The sequence below is a fragment of the Myotis yumanensis genome, unplaced genomic scaffold (assembly GCF_028538775.1).
Source record: "Myotis yumanensis isolate MYYU_CA2020_CCGP unplaced genomic scaffold, mMyoYum1.0.hap1 SCAF_2, whole genome shotgun sequence".
Taxonomy (NCBI): domain Eukaryota; kingdom Metazoa; phylum Chordata; class Mammalia; order Chiroptera; family Vespertilionidae; genus Myotis; species Myotis yumanensis.
Genome location: NW_027223753.1, coordinates 54,494,140 through 54,515,838, shown reverse-complemented (window position 1 = coordinate 54,515,838; position 21,699 = coordinate 54,494,140). Strand labels below are relative to the sequence as shown.

Genomic DNA, 21,699 nt, shown 5'->3' with positions numbered 1-21,699 from the left:
CAGACATCCCTCTGGCAGCCCGGCAGCCCTCGGGGGATGTCCACTTGCCAGCAGGGAGCAGACCTAAGCTGCAGTCAGACATCCTTAGCGCTGCTGAGGAGGCGGGAGAGGCTCCCACCACCACTGCTGTACTGGCAGCCATCAGCCTGGCTTGTGGCTGAGCAGAGCTCCCCCCTGTAAGAGCGCACTGACCACCAGGGGGCAGCTCCTGCATTGGGCATCTGCCCCCTGGTGGTCAGTGTGTGTCATAGTGACCAGTCATTCCCAGTCTTTCTGCTCTTAGGGTCTGTTTGCATATTATCCTTTTACTATATAGGATAGAGGCCTGGTGCACGGGTGAGGGCCGGCTTGTTTGCCCTGAAGGGTGTCCTGGATCAGGATGGGGGTCCCGCTGGGGTGCCTGGCCAGCCTGGGTGAGGGGCTGATGGCTGTTTGCAGCTGGTCACACCCCCTTCAGGATGGGTGTCCCCACTGGGGTGCCTGGCCAGTCTGGGTGAGGGGCTGAGGTCCGTTTTCAGGCTGGCGGGCAACTGAAGCTCCGAGCATCTCCTTTTTTTCTTTTTTTTTTTATTCTGGGATTTATTTACCTTCTATAGCTGTTACTGGAGCTGAGAGCCAGCTCCAGCTCTGAGGCCTGGCTCCAGCTCTGAGGCCGTGGCTGGCTGAAAGCAGGTATCTGGGTTTGTTTGGCTTCTATAATTGAAACATTGTTGCTGTCTTGCTCACTCCAGCTCTGAGGCCCCGCTCCAGCTCTGAGGCCGCTGCCGGCTGAAAGCAGGTATCTGGGTTTGTTTAGCTTCTATAATTGAAACATTGTTGCTTCCGGAGCTCAGAGCCGGGCCACGGCAGGCGGGGAACCTTGGCTTCCTCCATCACTGGAGCAAGCAGGCCTCCTGTTCACTTCAGCTGCATGGCTGCCGACTGCCATCTTTGTTGGCAGTTAATTTGCATATCCTGCTGATTAGCCAATGAGAAGCGTAGCGGAGGTATGGTCAATTACCATGTTTGTCTATTATTAGATAGGATTTAAATTGGTCAATGACAGAGAATATCAGATATGAGCTTTATGAGGTGGTCTTTTGTTGTTGGGTATATGTGATACTTAAAATAATATTAATAATGTTGATTTTCATTGAATTGAATGCCTCCTGTGAAACTGGATAATCACAGGCACATAACATACATTGTCGTTAATCCTCCGAGTGACCACAAAAGGATTCAAATGTGTGCATCGGAATAAACTCAGGTGTCATTGCTGGAGTGTTAAGCACTCAATTACTAAACCAATTATTAAATCACAATCACAATTGTTAAGTCAGTTCAAATTAGAACAAAATTACGTCACCAAAATTTAATTAATTTGATTTGTTGTTGTTGTTTTTTGAGAACCAGCTCCAAGAGTGAAGAGCAGTTTCCCGTTAGCATCCTTGACATTATGGTTGTATGTAAAACACATGCACGTACAATAAAAGTGACAAATTTTGTACAAGTCTCAGCATTTAATTAAAAATACAAAGCCAAAATGTATATAACTATTAGAAAGATATATTTTGTAATGGGCTTCACTTTTTGAGCTCTGTGAAGATTGATGTTTTATGAAGGTTTTGTTGCTAGGTACCTAAAAATAGACTTTTCTATTCTTCATATTACAATGTCATTGCACTCTGTTAGAGGGTAAGTAGTTAACAAGCCCCCTTTTTAAAATTTATTCTAGGATTCAAGAAGGATTAATAAAACACCACTGCATAGTAATGCAGTTATTACAATGATCTATTTGGGGAAGACTGTGCACTTACGTTATAATTACCCAGAATTCCAGGATGAAATACAAGTTTATCAACAGCACTGTGGTGGAGAAAACCTTTGTGTCTACAGAGGCAAACTACTTGAAAAAGGTACACATACAATGTGAATTCTTTTTATGTACTTGAAGTTAATGTTATAGATAAACTATTGTTGATATCAGAATGACTTCACTTTCTCTATGAAATTATGCATAGTCAGGGACTTATAAAACAGCTGCCTCAAAGTGAATCTGGATTTACTGCTCTGTGATTAAAACTGGAGCAGCAATTACTCTGACAGATTGTGAAAGAAAGAACTTGAAGTTATTTAACCCAGTAACAGATTAATTTGGGGGATAGAGATATATGATCATTAAAATGTTGCACAAATAAACTGTTCCCAGATTACAAGTTAATTATTTGGCTTGCCACAATGAACTACATCATACATTATTCTAAGAGAAAAATACAAGATTGGCAATTTGTTCCTTAGAAGTATGTTGAGATAAAATTACAAACCCAATAAACTTTAGGGGAAATCACACCTAAATAACATGGTGCAGAATTTAGACAAATGCATTTAATACATTTTCACTTTCATTTGATCATAAATCCATGTTTGTTAGTGTCGGGGAGGAAAAAATTTTCTTCTACACTTTTAAGTTCTAGCAGGAATAAGAATTAAATTGATGTGAGCTGGATTAACAGGGGAAAATAACCAAATTCAGTTATGTACATAGAGGGTGGAGGGGTTTCTAAAAGAATGTGGGGCCCAGAGACAAATTGGGCAATTGAGGCTTATGTGCCTTTCTAAGGAGAAGGGGTTGGAGTCTAGGACTGCAAAGGGTAGGAAGGCAATTCACATGGAGTTGGAAAAGCAAAGGTTCAGTAAACAAATTAAAAAATGTTTGCTGGGCCATGCAGAGACAAGAGGGAACAGAAAGAACTTTGATCTTGAGGCTCTGCTGGGTCTCCCGACCACACCTAGTTCATATTGTATTAGAGTGACCCATGGCGACAGCGCCCTTTCTGGAACAGGCCCTCTACCTGGATTGCTGTAGGCAGGAAGGGAGAAGGTCTAAGGTTCTTTCTGAGTGTTTCCTTTCTTAAAAAAATCAACTTAAAATAATCAATATCCAGCTCTGGCCAATGTGGTTTGATTGAGCGCCGTCCCATGTATGGAAAAATCGCCAGTTGGATTCCCAGTCAGGGTACATCCCCAGGTAGCCAACCCATGTTTCTCTCTCTCTCCCTCCCTCTCCCTTTCTCTCTCTCTAAAGTCAATAAAAACATATTTTAAAAAATATTTTAAAAATAATCGATATTCCCAGAAGACATATTTTGGTGGTATAGGCTAATTTTTATATTGCATATAGAGTTTCACATATTTGACTGAAGTGGTTTTTGTCTACTTAATCTGTGGGACAGCAGTTAAAAGGAAGAGTTGTTATAGGGTTGTGCTACTTGTGATTTCCTTGCTTGAGAAACTCTATAGGAAGTAATGGAGTTTTCACTAATTAAGAGACATATTTATATGTGAGTAATCTTGATACAGACTTAGGCGTTAAGGGAGGAGTTGGAGGCAAGCATGGAGTTGTTAATTTTGGCTTATCTGTTTTCTCTCATCAAGAAAACAGTGATATCACTTTAAAAAATTCAAGTACTTAAAGAGAAACTATCCATATTTAGGGGTTAAATGTTAAAACTTTCCAACATAAGAAAGGGCAAACACTTGAATGTTAATTTTAATTTCAAGTAAAATACATTATGTTTTACTTTATAAAAATATTTTTTACTTTATAAAAATATGTATAATTTATAAAAATAATGTTTAATAATGCTGGAAATATTTTACCCCATTTTATATGGTTGGATGAAATATAATTTACTTTTGTCTCATTTTTGTAGCATTTGAGAGTTCCTTCCTTCCCTTTTGTAGATGAGGAAAATGAGAGGAGTCCGGAGGTCCAGGCTTCCCAAGGTCACACATGCAGCTGTGGGCAGGGTCAAGAGCAGATGCGGCTCCTGACTAGGTGCAGGACCTTTGATTAGTACCATCTAGCTCCAGTTTGCTATTCTCAGTAACAAAGAGCTTCCTACATTCTCATCATACAATGGGTATACTGAGAGTGGCATAGATACATGCGCTCATTTTTTAAAAGTGTAACTTTCAACTATTAATTTAGAAGAATTGCTGAAATTAGCTGTGGTCTAAAATTGGAATTAACATAATGAAACTCTTCCTGGGTCTTAGATTACTCTTTATTCAAGAAAATGCATATATAATGTCTGTTTGACTGCTGGAAAGCATGGCACATACAAATGAAAACAAAACAAAACAAAACACAACACAGTAAGACTTAGCTGAATGAATTTCTGGGAGAGGATATACACTCTGTGATTACTGTGCCAAGCCAAAGGTTACGAGGGAGTGTTACCTGGTTACGCGTTATTTTGTGTACATACTGGTCCTGGGACTATCTTTTTGTTATGTCATCGGACAGTCTTGAATTATAGGATGCGATGGGGACATAAGTAATTGAATCCCATCCACACAATAATTTTGTCTCAGCTTGTTCTTGATTGCCAGGAAAGTAATTATTCAAAATTGAAAAGTGCGGTGGCTCAGAGTTGACTTGTGGTTCAGCAATCTTAGCAATTTAGCTGAACTGAAAAGAATCTGCCCTTTTTAAAAATCAAAGCTGTGTAAGACTCAATGAAATGTGAATAGGTTTTGAGAAGATTTCTGTTAGGAAAAAAAACACATTTAATGTTATGCTTGGAGCAGAAAACTCATTAAAAATGTGGCATTCATTAACTTGTCTTGCTTTTGGATGAGAAATAACAATAAAATTAATTATTTAATAGTGTGGCAAGTGCATCTTTTATTCCCATAGTAGTTCCATGATGTCTTGCAGTTTGATTTTAGACGTCAAGCCACACATTGATTGTTTATTCTGTACACCGAGGAAGACACTGAACATTTCTACAACTTGTGGAGAATGCAGTTCTTCACAGGCCTTTTGATTTGCCACGTGCATCGTGCATTGTTAAACAAGGCAAACCTTAGCCTCCTGGGTTCATGTGGATACAAAGAACAAAGTAACTGTTTTCTGACCCTCTTATAATCTCTTCCTTTTGGCCTGATTATCTCTCATTTCCAAACCTGATTCTGTTGTAACTATTTGTGCATTCCGAAGTACTCCCCCTGCCCCCCAATTCATTCTCTGGTCTTTTTGTGTGATATTTCCTTCGTCTGCAATAGAACAATGGATTTGAAATTCAAAATAGGATTTTAAATTTAAATCTTCCCCATCTTTTAAGATTCAGAATAAGGCTGTGAAGCTTTCTCAGTTGACTCTGTTATCCATCTCTCTTGATGGCAATGGCTCTTATTCTATGCTTAAAACCAAAGCATTTCATTGTACTGAGACTTATATTAACTGTTTTTTTTTATTTCTCTTTTTCCATTATCATATATTGAGGGTTTTTTTGTTTAAAAAATAGCTTTAGTGAGTTGTAATTTACATTCTGTAACATTCACTCATCCTAAGTGTACAATTTACTAATAGTTGGGAATTTTCTAGCATTGTGCAACCATTATCTATCACAAAGCAGTTTTAGAACATCTCCATCAGTTCTAAAAGCTTCCTTGTGCCCACTGGCAGTTAATTCCCATTTTCATAGCCAGTCCCAGGCAACCTCTGCAGATTTGCCTTTTATGAATATTTCTTATATATGAGATTATACAATAGGCAGTATTTTGTGTCTTGCTTCTTTCACTTAGCATAATGCTTTTGAGAGTCACCCGTTTGTAGCATCTATCAATAGCTTCTCTGATCTTATATCACTAAATACGTAGTTATCTATCTCCAGGTGATGGATATTTGGACTTTTATAAATCATGCTGTTACAAATATACAAGTTTTTCCACTTTTAGGACTTTTATAAATCATGCTGTTACAAATATACAAGTTTTTATATAGACATCTGTTTTCATTTCTCTTGAGTAGATCCTAGGAGTGGGTTTGATAGCTTTTCCCCCCCTTAGTATGGGTCATACTTTCCTGTTTCTTCACATGTTTTTGGATTTCTTGATGAAAACAGAACATTTTAAATTACATAGCAGTGGTTCTCAACCTTCTGGCTCTTTAAATACAGTTCCTCATGTTGTGACCCAATATAAAATTATTTTCATTGCTATTTCATAACTGTAATGTTGCTACTGTTAGGAATCATAATTTAAATATCTGATATGCAGGATGGTCTTAGGCGACCCCTGTGAAAGGGTCGTTCGACTGCCAAAGGGGTCGCGACCCATAGGTTGAGAACTACTGTATTAGAGCAACTGTGGTTTCTGGATTTTGCATTTCTCTTTTGAAGATTATTGTTCTTGCTGTTTGTTGTTGCTGTTTGTTTAGTAATTTACCTGGACCAATTCTGTGAAATTCAGTTTCTCTCTCCTTGGTATACAGCTGGTGAAGTCTCTACTCATAATTTTTTAAATCCTATTTTTCAGTTTTCAGGTTAGTTTCCTAGGGTTGTCTCAGTGTCTTCATAGTTTAGTGATCATCCAGTGATTTATCAAAGGCCGTGTTCAAAACTTTGGGCCAGTAAAGTCTCCACCTTGTGCAAGTAGATGTTTGTAGGTTTATTAGTTTCCTGAACTGGTGTAAAAAATGTCCCGTAAGCTGGTGGCTTAAAACAATAGAAATGTATTCTCTCACAGTTTTGGAGGCCAGAGCCTAAAACCAAGGTGTTAGCAGGTTCGTGTTCCCTCTAAATTTTAGTAAAAGCTCTAGGGGAAAATCCTTCCTTGTCTCTTCTAACTTTTGGTGATTCCTGCAATACTTGGCATGCTTTGGCTTGTAGCTTCATCACTCCAGTCCCTGCTCTGTCTTCACATGTCATACTTCTCTGTATGTTTTTGTGTGTGGCCTTCCCTCTTCTTATAAAGACATAGGTCATTGGAATGAGGACAAAATTCAGGGTGATCTCATCTTGATCCTTCACTAATTATATCTGCAAAGACCCTAGTTTCCAAATTGACTCACATTCTGAGGTCTAAGAGGTCATGAATTTTTCGAGGGTAATGTCCAACCTGCTATAGTGGATTCAAGAGTATAGGCAGGGGAGGGGGGTGGTAAGAGATCAACCAAAGGACTTGTATTCATGCATATGGGCATAACCAATAGGCACGGACACTAAGGGGGGTGAGGGCATGTGCGGGGGTAGGGGATGGTGGCTGGGGAGAGGTCAATGGGTGAAGAAAGAGACATATGTAATACTATATGTAATACTTTAAACAATAAAGAACTAAAAAACAAAAACGAATAAAGAGATGTTAGTTGACATTCCAAAACAAAAAACAAACAAACAAAAGTACATTCAAAGTTCAGGTAGTTTTCAGGTCTGCTCCAACTCTGATTTTCCACCAGGCTCTCTTGTGTTTCCTTTATTCATGGATGCAAACTCCCAGTTGGCTAGGGATGTATGAATAGGTTGAGCCTACTCCAACCCATGCCACTTCCAGCTAGCCGAGGATGTGTATAAAGCTTACTGAATGTGTGAGGGAGGGGACAATTTCTCCCTTCCCTTCTTTGGTTCTTTGGGCTGGTCAAATAATTAAAATAACATAAGGTAGATTAACAGGATAAAATCTAACACATACATTCAGGAATTCTGCATAGACATAAGAGATTCCAAAGATAGTAAGGCAAGATAAGGTGTATATGTCATTCTGGACTAAGGAGATGGAGGAGACGTCTGGAATTTCAAAGGGAAGTCACAGGTAGATGAAAAGAGTTAATTTTTGGTAGATAAATGTTTGTGGGCCATGCAGAAACAATGGGACAGAGAGAAAACTTTAATCAAATGGGCCTTGTGAGCTTCATCCCTGTCTGTTATATCTAGTTTGTATTAAACTATAGTTATGTATGATGATAGTTTCCTTATTGAGCAGGTCCTCTAACGTCTTTTAGGCAGTTAGGAGGAATGTGAAAGGTTCTTTCCGAGTCTTTTGTTTCCTGAAAATAATCCCTAAGCCACAGAGACACATTTTGGGGTGGAAAATTTTGCTCCGCTACAAATGCATCTATGATTGCCTTATTACCTATATCCCATGGTTGAATTTCCAGCTAGCCCACTGGCCTGTTGCTTGCCCTAATTAGAACTACAGTTTCAGGCTAGCAAACCCTCTGTCTTTCTATGTTAGCTTGCCTCTGAGATTGCTACCTATTAGTGGAAAAGCGACTGGCCAAGGTTATTTTGCCTTCTGTTCCAAATCAAGTGAGCTCCCACTGACATTGAAGCTGCTGGTTATTTATGGCCTGCCCTACCTGTTAGAACTGCAGTGATGAAATAGTGGCAGGTGAGAGGCATGCGAGCAGCCCCAGGCAAGGATGCCTCAGATCTCCACGCTTCTTACCAAAAGTTCAGTAAGTTTTCACGAATAACTGCTGCTCAGTTTAAGCCTTTGGTACATTTTCAGAGACACCATTTTAAAAGGAGAGGATTTGGTGACCATATTCCAGAAGTCTGATATATTAATGTTGTCTCTCCTGCTAAATTATAATTTCTTGAAGGAGGAGACCACATATGATGTTTTTTCAGTATTCTTGTTTCTCCTTAGTTCAGTGGTTCTCAACCTTCCTAATGCCGCGACCCTTTAATACAGTTCCTCATGTTGTGGTGACCCCCAATTTCATTGTTACGAATTGAACATAATTAAAGCATAGTGATTAATCACAAAACAATATGTAATTATATATGTGTTTTCTGATGGTCTTAGATGACCCCTGTGAAAAGGGGTCGCAACCCACAGGTTGAGAACCGCTGCCTTAGTGCCTAAAATAGTGCTACCCATTGTCAATCAACAATGAGTAACCACATTTTATAAATATTACAGAATGCTTTCCAATATTGCACTGTATATAACCTTTAAGACTGCTCTGTGAAGTGGGTAGACTGGGTCGCCCCCTCCACTTCACTCCCTCACCCACTCCTCCTACCTTCTCCATTTCATAGATGAGGATTCTGAAATGGTCTATCTTCCTTCCACGACTCCAGGTAGAAACCATCAAGTCAGGGCTGGGAAGTGACGCTAAAGTTTAAAATATAAAATTATAAAATAAGTAATAAGGGAATAAAGGCAGAGGGTGTCAATTCTCGTTCAGCGTGCTTGGGGAAAAAAGAAAAAAAGGCATTGAATACTAGGTGGATGTGCTCTCCAGTCACATGAGTACCAAGTGGCAGAGCAGTCACATCTGGAAGTTGGTGTCCTGTGCCCATTCTCAGCACTTCCTTGGGTGCACTCTCTTCCTGGGCTGGGCACTGCAGGTGTCATGAGTCACATGAATGCCCCATTCAAGTTTCTGTAACGAAATATTTCTAGTCACCACTAAGGAGTCCAAAAACCATAAAGACAGTTGGATTTTAAAATCTATTGCATCTTAGTTTCTCCAGACACCATCCCTTCAACTTTCTCTTTCCTAGTTTGTTTAATTTCACATCACAACACTAATGTACAAATCACAAAATTACTTTCTCAATAAGTCAATTCTTTAAAAGCTTTGCAGTTCCACTCTGCTAGATTTATTTAGCATCTGATTCATATTTCTTTTTACAGGCATGCTGTGCTATAAATGTAGTATTTTTAGGTGACTGTGAAAGAATTAGATTAAAATAAGAACTCAATATTTATCGGGGGCCTCCTATGCCATAGTCCTGGGATAGGGGGAAACAAAGATGATTATGACCAATTTCAGCTCTCATGGATTTCATAAACATGTAGGGCAGCACACATCTAGATCGGGGTTCTCAAAGTGTGATCTCTGGACCAACAGCATAAGCTTCACCTGGCAACTTGATAGAAATGCAAATTCTTGAGTCCTACTGAATCAGAAACTGTGAGGTGAGGCCCAGCAATCTGTGTTTTAATAAACTCTCTGGGTGATTCTGATGTATACGGAAGTTTGAGAACTGCTGGTGGAGGCATATTTTAATATATTGCAATAAATGCAACCATAAGAAATGTGTACATAGCAGAGATGCAAAAAAAACTTGTCTATTATTAGTAGAAGTGAAGGGCCCAAGGAGGCTTCTTTTGTAGGAAGTAGAAGTGTCAGGAATAGCAGGTTTCTGAGCCGCTCTGCAGAACATGGTATCTCAGATGTAGGGCTTAGTAACTTTAGGGTGAGACCTTTTCAAAGAGCCTTATAAAGATTTGGAAACATTAAAACTGATCAATTACAAGCAGTGGCTTTTATTTTATTGGTGGGACTTTTGAGTGGTTCCGGGGGAGCAAAAAGGGGTCTCAAATTCAGATAGAATTGAGAATGGACTAGAGATAGAATAAGTTTGCCTCATATGTATTAATTAGGATGTTTGAAGTCACAACGAAAAATACACTTTTTATTTAAAAGTATTACTGAGTTCACACTAGCCCTTTGTCATGTACTTTTTCAGTAGGTAACAGTGAAATAGAGGCATGGGATCTAGAGAGATGTTTAGATTAAAATGCTAACGTTCCCACTTACTGAGTGATTTGGGGTAAATTATTGAACTTCTCTGAGCCTTCATTTCTGCATCTAGAAACTAGTGATAATAACATTCCCACCTCATGTGATTGGTGAGAAATAGCACACTCAAGATAATCCGGATAATGCCTGGGCATAGTAAGTGCCATACAATGATAGGTATTTTGATATTTTTAAAAATCACTTTTATAAAGGCTTGAGGTACTTTTTAATAGATAAAGATAATAGAATGTATTTTTTTCATGATGAAAAAGTATCCCCAAGTTAAAAGGTGATCTAGACCATAAAATTGTACTTATCTAATAGAAAAATGTGATTTACAACATGTTAGTCCAAAATCAGTTGCTTTCACTAATTTCTTTCCTTTTTAATTGCAGAGACCTTTCAGTTTATTTCCAAAAGGCACCATGGTTTCCCCTTCAGTCTCACCTTTTTCCTGAACGGGATGCAGGTGAACAGGCTGAGCTCCTGCTGTGAATATAAGCATCGGAAAGGTTCCAGACTTGGAGGCAAAGGAAGCTACTTTGGGTTCGTGTGTGTGGAGAGATCATCGCCTTGCTACAAGTACGGAGACAGATGTCTTTTGGGAAAGGGCACGTTTTGCTACACTGTCTTATGCTTTTACCGATACGTTTCTCTGCACAATTTGTTGAGAAATATATCAGTGCAAATGAGCCTAAAATACCCAAGTTAAAGGTGGTTTAACTGTGTGTTGTACTAGACATTATAGAATATAAATTAGACTTCCAGATGTGTGACGGGGATAAAAGCTGGTGGTGTTTTAAATCCTGTAACCCTCTCTATCTGATCCTTTCCGTATCATGCTTTCAGCTCTGTTTCTGAAGTGAAAGAGAGAGGATTTTTCTTTTCTTTCCCCCCCCCCTTCTTTTTCTCATTCCTCTTAGTAACTGGTTTTGGGCTGAGCCCCAAAGCATGTGCAAGCATCTGGCTTCTACGGTCGATTATTGTAGGTTATGCATTGTAGAGCTGTGACTACATTATTGTGTGGCCCAAATATCATTCTTATGCCCCTAGTTTTAATCTCAGAAAATGCATAATTAAAGGTCAGTTTTGATTGTTGTTTATCCATGTTTGTATTGAATATTCGGTTTGAAATTGTGAGACTTGCTTGCAACCTTTCTAGTCTTAGGCCAAGCTTAGAAAGCAGCAGTGAACCAAGCGAAGTACCCCTCCCCCCATGGAGCCCATTCTAATGGGGGAAGGACAAATAACATCCCAATAAATAAATTAATATATACCATATGGCAATAAGTGGTGGTGGGGGGGGGACAAAGGTCAGGGGGGAGGATTATTTTATATATGATGGTCAGGAAAGGCCTCTCTGAAGGGGCCAGAGATACAGGGGGACCAAGTCATTGGAGTCCGAAGATCAAAACAGGGGCTTTGACTTTGAGAATGATGTAAAGCTTCTGTGACAAGTTTTGGGCAATGACCTGTCACGATTTGACAGTAGCTCCTATGGCAAAAATAAACTAGGGAGGTTGAGGGAAGGGTGGAAACTACTCAATCCAGAGGAGGATGGTAGAAAGGTAAGGGATTGAGTCCTAAATGTGTTTTGAAGATAAAATTTAACAGAACTTATTGATGGATTGAATATGGGACATGAGATTAAAGAGCAAAGTCAATGATGATTGAAAAGGTTTTGGCTTGAGCAACTGGAAAGATGTCCAGTTAACTATTCTATGTGTGAGAGGGAGTGGGAGAAACACGTTTGAAAGTGGAATGAAGGGGTTTTGGTTTGGGGCAAATTAAGTTTAGGACATTTATTGGTTCCAACAAGAGGTCCAAGCTAGAAATATGAATTTGAGAATGGTTTGCATATCAATGACATTTAAATCATAAGATGAGATGAGATTGCTTAAGAATGGAATGCAAATAGAGAAGATACCTGAGTAATGAGCTCCAGGTCACTCCAGTTCAAAAATGAGAGCAAAAGGCCTAAGAAGGAAGGCCAGTAATAGAAAGGAACTTAGAGAGAATGATGTCCTAGAAATGAACAAAATATTTGAAAAGAAAGGCATGACCAACAGCCCTGAATGTGTGGATAGATGAAGTGAATGGAGAATGAGGATTGAGCATGATCTGGTAAAGTGTTGGTTATTGCTGATCTTGGGACAAGTTACAGTGGAGGGTAGGAATGCAAGTTTGATTGGAGTGAGTTTAAGACATAATTGGAAAAGAGCTAAGGCCAGAGAGTATAGATACTGCAGACTTCCAGTGAAAATTGAGAACTACCCCTAGGGAGACTGATTCACTTATAATATTGTATAATCTTTGTTTTTTATTGTCACGTTCATAATAATAATTTTAGTTATTTTAAGGTCTGTTCGATTTCTTAAAAATGGAATTGATTTTAGTTCATTTTAAGAGTAATGGTTGCTGGAACTTTTACTATGATAAAATAAAACAGTAGGTAATTTGAATACCAACATTGATTAGGAATTTCCTGCTTAAGGTTCGAGGAAACAAGAAAAAGCTCAGCAGTGGATACTTACAAAGTGTGGAGCTTAAACAGTTGTATTTATCTCACAATCATGGGAACTGTTCAAAAAGACGTGATAGTTATTTTCAATTATTAGAGCAAAACACAGGAAGAAGGATTGCCTAACCAAATAGAATGCAGACAGCTTTGAGTTTAGTAATCAACACCTCAAATTATACTCAGAAGTCAACTAGGTAGTCAGTGACGAGGAAAGCACAGATGTTACTCACTTTGTTTGTCCAATTCCCTTAAGCAGATGGGCAATAAAAAGTCTGTGCATGCAGTAGGGAGGAAAAAAAGAGTCACAACATAAAGTAATAGCATAGCAGAGGCTCCAAATCAATGGATTTGGTGTTGCCGTGGATAAGGGAAGAACAGCTTGGACAGAAGGCAATGCAGGTAATCATATTCAGTGAAGATTCATGACACCTTTATTTTAAGGAAAGTCATGTGCTAAGTACATCATCATTGAAGTCAAGTATTTATCATGCTTAATATGGGTGAGGTAAGTGTATTCTTATCTCACTTTTTTTTTTTTTTTTTTTTTTTTTTACAGCCTGATAGTTACTTTGAGTTCAGAGCCTTTTAGTTTTATTTTATGGGGAGGTATTCAAAAGATGAATAACATAACTTAAGTTTCCATATTTGCTTGTTGGGAGAATTAATTCTTATGCTATTCCTAGACTAGAGATGGCTGAAATTCAGTGAATCTTGAGTTTAAGAAATTGTCGTTGGATTTGATTCACCTTGAGGCAATTTTCAAATTTTCCATATTATTTCTAGTCTTCCTGAACTGACAAGTCTTGACTGCATTCTGATCTTTTTTTACCTACTCACTCTATTTGATTCAGTTCCCCGATAGCCATGTAACCTGTAGATAAAGGGAACGTGTGTATTTCTAGAGAAGGACTGATAAGTGCCAGCCCCCTTTCCCAGGTCACGGATTGTCTTTAGAGTTTGGTGAAAACTTCTCCAGATTCTGTTAATTTCTGGTGTGGAGTGTGAATACGTTCCCTGGTGGTAAACCCAGCAGCATAATATTTGTCTGTGTAGCTAGTCATCTGAGAGGACTATACCTGTAACCTAGCAATATTGTTGTACTTCAGTGTGAGGTCATGGGGTTTAACAGTCCTGAGCTGGAATCCAGCTCCATCACTCATCTGCAGGGTGAGCTTGGGCATGTCATGGAACCCTTTAAGCCTCAAATTCCTCATTGAAAAGTAGTGATGATAGTTCCCGATTTATTGGTCTGTGGTGTAACAAACCTGGTAAAATAATGCATATATAGGGCATATAGCAAAGAGCTTGGCACAGAGGGAGTGCTCTGTAATCTTATTATGATAACCATCGTGTTATTAATGTATATGTTATCATTATCAGAATTTTTATTTTGACATTAACTTGAGAGAAAAAAGAGAAAAAAGGAAAAACTTGATAGGAAAAAAGCTATAGAAGAATTTATTTACGTGACTTGGTGTAACTGATTTAAAAATTATTTTTAATATCTTAATGCATGCAGATTACCTGCTTGGTTCACCAGATTTGACTTTGAATGACTTTATGACCTCTACAAACTATTGCCATCTTTAAAGAACAAAGCTTATATCCAGTAAAAGTCACCAAGAATTATGGTACAGGTTTCAAAAGGCAATTCTAAATGCAATAATGACATTTCTATTAAAATAAGCAGGAAGGTTTCTGAGATGTTTATTTAAAGGGCACAACAACATGTGACTGTATGTTTCTTTAAAAAATCAATCATATTTATTCAGAGTCAACCTGGTATGTAAGTCTTTTGTTGTTGTGTTATTGGAATAATAAATTATCGTGGACTGAATGGCATCTTTCTTTTTCTGAATATTTTTTATCTCAGCTTTCCTGTGCTTGCAAACCTGGATGTTCTTTTATCACATAAGTATCATATAAGGACTTGAATTATATACCATATGACTCTGGTATAAGACCAAAATATGTTTTAAGGCACTAATTTTAGTTTGGGACTAAAGTTCTTTTGTTGTTTTCCTGTTTATTATTGTGGGTAAAGTTATTAAGAATGTTTTGTGTTTTTTATGAGATTTTAATATTAATAAAAAGAAAATAATTTACTTTAGTTAACTACTGGTATATACCTTAATAAAAAATTTCTTATAACAATTCTTACAAGAATAAGAGGTACGTGATTTAAAAGCTTTGCATTTCCACTCTGCTATGCATAAAAGTTAATAAACATCCTATGTTAATATTTTCATAGGTGCATTATTGCAATGGGCCTTGACAAAAAACCAACTTCGCCAAAACCTAGGAAACAAAAAAGTCTTGAGAAAAGAGAGGAACCAAAGGGCGAGGGGAAACTGAGGAAGGATAGAGCATGCATGGTCCCAAGAAGGAATGAGATGGAGGGGAGCAAAACCTCTTCAGTCTTTTTTTCAGCCGACGAAGAAAAAACAGGGGTTGAAGATGTAAGAACTGCTGTAGAAGAAATGGAACGTAAAGGAAAACAACATGTTTGGGAAGATGACCAGGAAAATATATTTAAATACGGTAAGATAACAGGTGACACAGGGTTCTGTTGTTGTTACTGAGGTTGTTCTTTTGCTTAAGTCTTTAAAATGTGATTATCGAAATTTGCAAAATTATTTATTAAATGTTGTCACTGTTCTGGCATTTAGGTGATCCTATTACACTTGAGGACTCCCTGACCACCTTCCTCCACTGTTTTGCGTGGAGCCCGTGTCACCTACCTTAGAGGAGGGCAGGCTGAACTCTGCAGGGCCTGAAGTTGCTTGAGGAAGAAAGGAGAGGAAGGGGAGTTTAGGGCTGCTGCGTACATGAACTAAAGGCTAGGCTATTCACTTATGCAGAGAGAGACATTCTAACCAAACAGAATTTTGCCTATTTGTTTTTTAGTATTTGGGTATTTTTTTTGTTAATCCTCACCCGAGGATGTTTTTCCATTGATTATTTTTTAGAGACAGTGAAAGGGGAAAAGGTGCAAAGGGAGGGAGGGAGGTACAGAGGGAGGGAGAGAGAGAAAGAGAGAGAAAGAGAGAGAGAGAGAGAGAGAGAGAGAGAGAGATATCGATGTGAGAGACACAGCCATTGGTTGCCTCCTACACCCACCCTGACCAGGCTGGGGAATGAACCTGCAACCCAAGTACATGCCCTTGACTGGGAATCAAACCTGTGACCCCTCAATCCACAGGCTGATGCTCTAATTATTGAGCACACTGACCATGGCTTTTTTTTTTTTTTTGTATTTGAATGCATAGTACTTGCTTTGGTGATACTGGTGATTATTGATGGCATTGGGTAGGCACAATCTATATGATTGTACGGTGGTAGAGTATTCCATAGCTGGAAACAGTTGCCATAGGCTTGGGGTCCTAGAGTCTACCTGTTCACCTTTTTGTTTTCTTATTCTTTTCCTCCCCTCTTCTTTTCTACTCCCCTCCCTGCCTTTCCCTTTTCTTTCCTCCATCACTCTATCACTCTTCCTTCTCTTTCTTCTCCTCCTTCACTTCCTCCTCCTCCTTCCTCCTCCTCCTCCTCCTCCTCCTCCTCCTCCTCCTCCTCCTTCTTCTTCTTCTTCTTCTTCTTCTCTCTCTCCCTCTCTCCACTTATATAACTATAATACAGTAATAACAACAATAAAAGTGCCCGGCAGTGAGCACTGAGCCACGCACTTTACACTGTGTCATTTTATCCTCATCATGTCATGTGGTAGATATTATTGTTATTGCCTCCGTTTTATAAGTTGGGAAACTGAGATTCAGACATAGAGAGAAAAAGTAGCAGAACTAGGATTCAAACGTTAGGAGAGGAAACACTTTTTCCCTTTACCCATCTTAGGTTCATTGGCTGGGTCCTTATAAGTTAGACTGACAAAAGAGATTAACAAGGGGAAAACACAGAAATTTACTAGCACACACATCACACAAACATGTGGGAGCACTTGGAACTGAGTCACTCAAAGGAGTGGTTAGAAATTGAGTTTATATGACATGTTAACAAAATTAACAATATATTTTTAGTGAAGTAACAGGACAAAGGAAAAGGACTTTGAGCATCCAGGGGCAGCAAATTGTGGAAAGGCAATTATATGGGGAACTAATGATAGAAGGTCTAGTTTTACTGATGTTTGTTAGGTTGACTCCTCTGGTGCCTATCTGAGATAAGGTCTAGAAGTTGTCTTCTGTGATTAACTTTCCATACTTCCTGCTAAAAAGGGAAGGAAAACACCTTCACAAATGTATGTCTTACTTTTAGGCAAATGGGGGTGGGTAGAGAGCTTTCTTGTATCTACTTCTTCCCAGGAGATACAAGAAGCTGTCAGCTCAAGATAATCCCTATGCCGAAATTGTGTATTTCAGGGTGGCATACTCTGCTACTCTTCAACACCCAGGTTTGTCTAATTCCAAACAAATTTAATTTGTCTAAATTAAAACCACAAAGAGGTATCACCTCACACCTGTCAGAATGGCTACCATCAGAAAATCAACAAATAACAAGTGCTGGTAAGGATGTGGAGAAAAGGGAACCCTAGTACACTGCTAGTGGGAATGCAGACTGGTGTAGCCATTATGGAAAACATTATGGAGTTTCCTAAAAAAATTAAATATGGAATTGCCATTTGACCCAGTGATCCCACTTCCAGGACTATATCCTAAGAAACCTGAAACACCAATCAGAAAGAATGTATGCATCCCTATGTTCATAGGAGCACCTATGAACATAGCTAAGATCTGGAAACAGCCCAAATACCCATCAGTAGATGAGTGGATAAAAAAGCTGTGTTACATTTACACAATGTAATACTATGCAGCAGTAAAAAAGAAGAATCTCTTATCCTTTGAGACAGCATGGAGGGATCTAGAGAGTATCATGCTAAGTGAAATAAGTCAGTCAGAGAAAGACAAATATCACATGATCTCACTCATATGTGGAATCTAAGTAACAAAATAAACTGATGAATGGAGTGGGTCCAGAGACATGGGAGCATGGAACAAGTCGGGAATCTCAGAGGGAAGGTGGGGAGGGTGGGAAGTAATCAACCAAAGACCTCGTATGCATGTAGGCGTGGCCCATGGACAGGCAATAGGGTGTTGAAGGCCTGGGGAGGTAGGCGGGGGTGGGTTGGAGGGGGGTCAATGGGGGAAGAAGGGGGGCATATGTAATACTTCCAACAATGAAGAACTATTAAAAAAAGAAAGAAAGAAATGGAGCTGCCTGAGAATCCCCCTTATACGCAGAAGACAAAGCCTGGATTGCAGGAGCGATGGCCTTGAGCTGGGATGGCCTGTGAAGAGGCTCCATCAGGAAAAGGCACATCCTCGGTATCTTCCTCACCCCATCTTGTTGCTGCCCAAGGGTTTCAGGAATCCAAGGCAATAATCCCAGGGCTGGTGGGCACCGGATTCTATGCTTGTTTGTTACTGAAATCACGTGACTATTTTCAAAAAGTTTTCCCTTCTAACACTTTGACCCAGTTGCCTCTCTCTCTCTCCACGATCCCTTCTAGTCTTTATTGTTATCTTAGACTGAGAATTTAGAAATATCTATAGCAAGAGCAATAACAGGGAGATTCACAAATGGGGTGTTTTCCCATTTGTTTTTAACTCTCAAAACCTGTAGGTTTATTAAAGCCATGTTCAGTAAAGGCTTTTCGTTTTCTTCACTTATTCTCTCTCAAACCCACATGGCCGGTGCTGTGAGTTAGCATAGTCGATGCCTATAATACAGCTTTTCCAAGATTTTTCTTCTGGGTTGGCTAGTTAATGGACTTTAATTGCCCATTTCCATTAAAAAAAGAAAAAAACAGCAGCAGCAAGGCTTCAGCCTTCCGCAGAACAGTGGCTGATGGGAAGGGCACGAGAAGCTTGAGGAGGTCAGCGAGGGAGGGTTGCAGCTGGATTGATGTTGACCTCTTGCTGACTCTCTTCCTCATTAGTGAGGATGGTAAACAACAAGCTAATTAAAATCTCAGGAAGCAGGAAGATGAGACGGGGGAGAAAATGAATTCATGAAAAGGAATCCAGAAAGCATGCCACCAGTTCATTCATATTAAAAACACGGGAGTGGATGATACAAAGGAGGCATGCTTTGAGCTGTAATGCTAAGAGAATGTGGTTCATAGAAGGCTGATGTTTAGATGCGATGATAGTGGTGGGTAAAATAAAACCACAGCAACCTTAAATTTCATACTTTGGGAAAAAACGCAGAAGCTCCTGCAAAATAAGAGGCAGGGACTATTTGTGTGGTCACTACATGTTCCTTCAATTTTCTGCTCTGCTTCAATAACATAACTGTAATTATGTTCTAATTGTGGACATTTGTACATCGCTGGTTTTAATCAGGTGCTTCCATCAAAGTGTATATAGAGCACATACTGTGTGTGTAATTTCTCTTGTTCTACAACCAACTCCCTCCATCCCCCAATTACAATCCCTATTGCTACTAAATGCCTAATATTGAGTAGGCACCTACTGGCTGTGGCACTGTTCTAAGCATGTTCCAGGGTTGTTTGCTTTTAGTACCACAGCTTTTTGAGGCAGATTGCCTAAGTCACACAGCTAGTGAGTGTTTGAACTGGGACTTGAACAGGTGACTGCCTGACTCAAAAACTCTCATCTTTCCCCATTGATGGAATTAATACTATCTAGTATTGTTGGTGGAATTACCTAATTCACTCAAGTGCTCTCTGGCCCCCTGCTTATCCTGTGACCAGGAGCAAATATCTGTACAGTGATATATGTGTGTGTTTCTCCCTGTGTGTGCATTCTGTGGCTAGCCTAAACTTCTCCTTTTACAAAGTTTTCCACAATCCCCAAATGCCTTTCTGCTCCCCTTTGATTCCATTCCACTCATTTTGTACTATTTCATATAATTAATCAAACCCTATATAAAAATCCATTGCCATGGAGATCAATAATGTTGAAACAAACAGTACTGAGGACTATGTATACACACTACTATGAGTACATATCTCTTCTGTAAGTATGTCTTATTTTCTCAACAAAAAGTGGAGATTCCTTGATGGTAAGTGTTGTGTTACTGTAATATCTTTTATCTTCCAATATAAAGGCTTATTGATTGATAGCTAACTGGGCCCAGTGAAGAATTATTCTATTACTTGGTCTGAAAATTTAAATCAAAAGATTCATTTGTTTTTATTCTATTTCCTATTTGCTTCGTGCAATATAAGCCAAATTTTTCATCTTCTTGCGTACTTTATAATTCTTACTGATAATAATTTTCACTTAATGTTCTTCATATTAAATCTCTTTCATGAAAATAATCTTGTGATGAATTCTCGTTGCTTTTATTTAAGTTTCTGATTTCACTTTTCCTCTTACATCTCCTTCATACATTCTCTGTATTAACAGGTTTTTTTTTTAATACACATAGGGCTTGAATTTCTAAATTAAGTTTCTTTCATTGGACAGGGTGGATAGCTCTCACGTATTTACCGGAGAGGCCCCCACCACTGGAATATCTAATAACTAAAAAATTCAAAATAGGGAAACCTTTACTTTCCCTGTAATTTTCATCTTAAAGATAATTGTTTATTTGCTTAATTGATTCTGCATGAAATCCTTTTGCTCTCTATCCTCAGCATGTTGTCACTCCAAGATCGTTAGTTTTTAGTGAAAGAAAAAGGGGAACAATTAAATATGAAAGGTGAACATTTCTAACCACAAGGGACAGCTGGAGTTCATATGATGTGACAATTTTCTTTTTCTGCTGCAGACTTGTTGCACCTCTGCAGGGAATGAAGCAAATTAGTGGCTGTGACAGTAATATTCTATTCTATACAAATTTTTACCCTTGGAATATAATTATTTAATTGATTGTAGGGATGAATAATGCATATGATTGCAGTCCTGGCCTAGGTATAGAATTCTTCATAATGCCTTTTCTTGAGGTCCATTTGGTTCTCAAAAAAATGTGCTTTTCACAGTGTTACTTCTTAGGGCCTTTGGACTTGATTAATTACATTTTTCCACTTCACTATTCATTAACTTGATATCCAAATATTTTGAACATTTTTATATGAAATATGACCTCACTGGATCTGCAAATTAACTTTCATTATTATGATCCTATTCTCTTCATTTTTTTAATTTATTTCTAATTTATTGTTTTCTATCAAGTTCTTCTCTTGTCCATTTTGGTTATTGTTAGATGATGTGCTTTTGTAAATGAACTCTTATTAGGTTTCAGGCATGTCATTTGGAGCCTCATTTCTTTTGTGCTCTTCTATATGTAACTGATTGCAATCTTTGATCATTCACTGTTAGTTTTCCATGTTCACTAATTGTGTGAAATAGAAGTGAAGGAAGACCCCAAGAAAAGAGGATAATCGAATCATGGTTCTCATTAAAGTGAATTTGGTTAAGTGTTAGGGATTCTATTTTCATTTTCACAGTGGATAATTTTTTTTTCTCAGAATATGAAGAAGATTTTGAAGTAGACGAGGAGAAACAAGATGAGAAAGCTAATAAAGAAGGACAGGCTGATGATCAAATGAATGAAATGTCAAAGTCACCATCAGACGATGAAAAAGATAATTTAGACCCTGAAAAGGACAGTGAAATCTCGTCACAGAAGGCACCAGATGCTGATGACAGTGTGAAAGATGAGAGTGATGGATGCTCTGATAGTGAATTGGAAGAAGATAAACAAGGCAAGTCATTTAGTTTATCATATGACATGGACTGTTGAACAAGTGTGCATTCCAATTTTCTTCTTTATGTTTAACTAACGGGCCAATGCACGATATTTGCGCAAGAGTAGGCCTTCCTTCCCCTGGCTGCCGGCACCAGCTTCCCTCTGGCACCCAGGACCCAGGCTTCCCTCCAGCCACTGGCAGGCACCT

At 38.7% G+C, this 21,699-nt stretch overlaps 1 protein-coding gene across 3 annotated transcripts in view; it reads left to right on the top strand.

The window, feature by feature from the left end:
• Nucleotides 1-21,699, top strand: part of ERICH3 (glutamate rich 3) — a 102,665-nt gene that overhangs the window by 54,634 nt on the left and 26,332 nt on the right. For all 3 annotated transcript variants that reach the window (XM_070405392.1, XM_070405391.1, XM_070405393.1), the window contains 4 exons: nt 1,715-1,895; nt 10,699-10,885; nt 15,076-15,365; nt 21,271-21,507. In XM_070405392.1, coding sequence (XP_070261493.1) covers nt 1,715-1,895; nt 10,699-10,885; nt 15,076-15,365; nt 21,271-21,507 — 895 coding nt within the window. The remainder of the gene's footprint in view (nt 1-1,714; nt 1,896-10,698; nt 10,886-15,075; nt 15,366-21,270; nt 21,508-21,699) is intronic.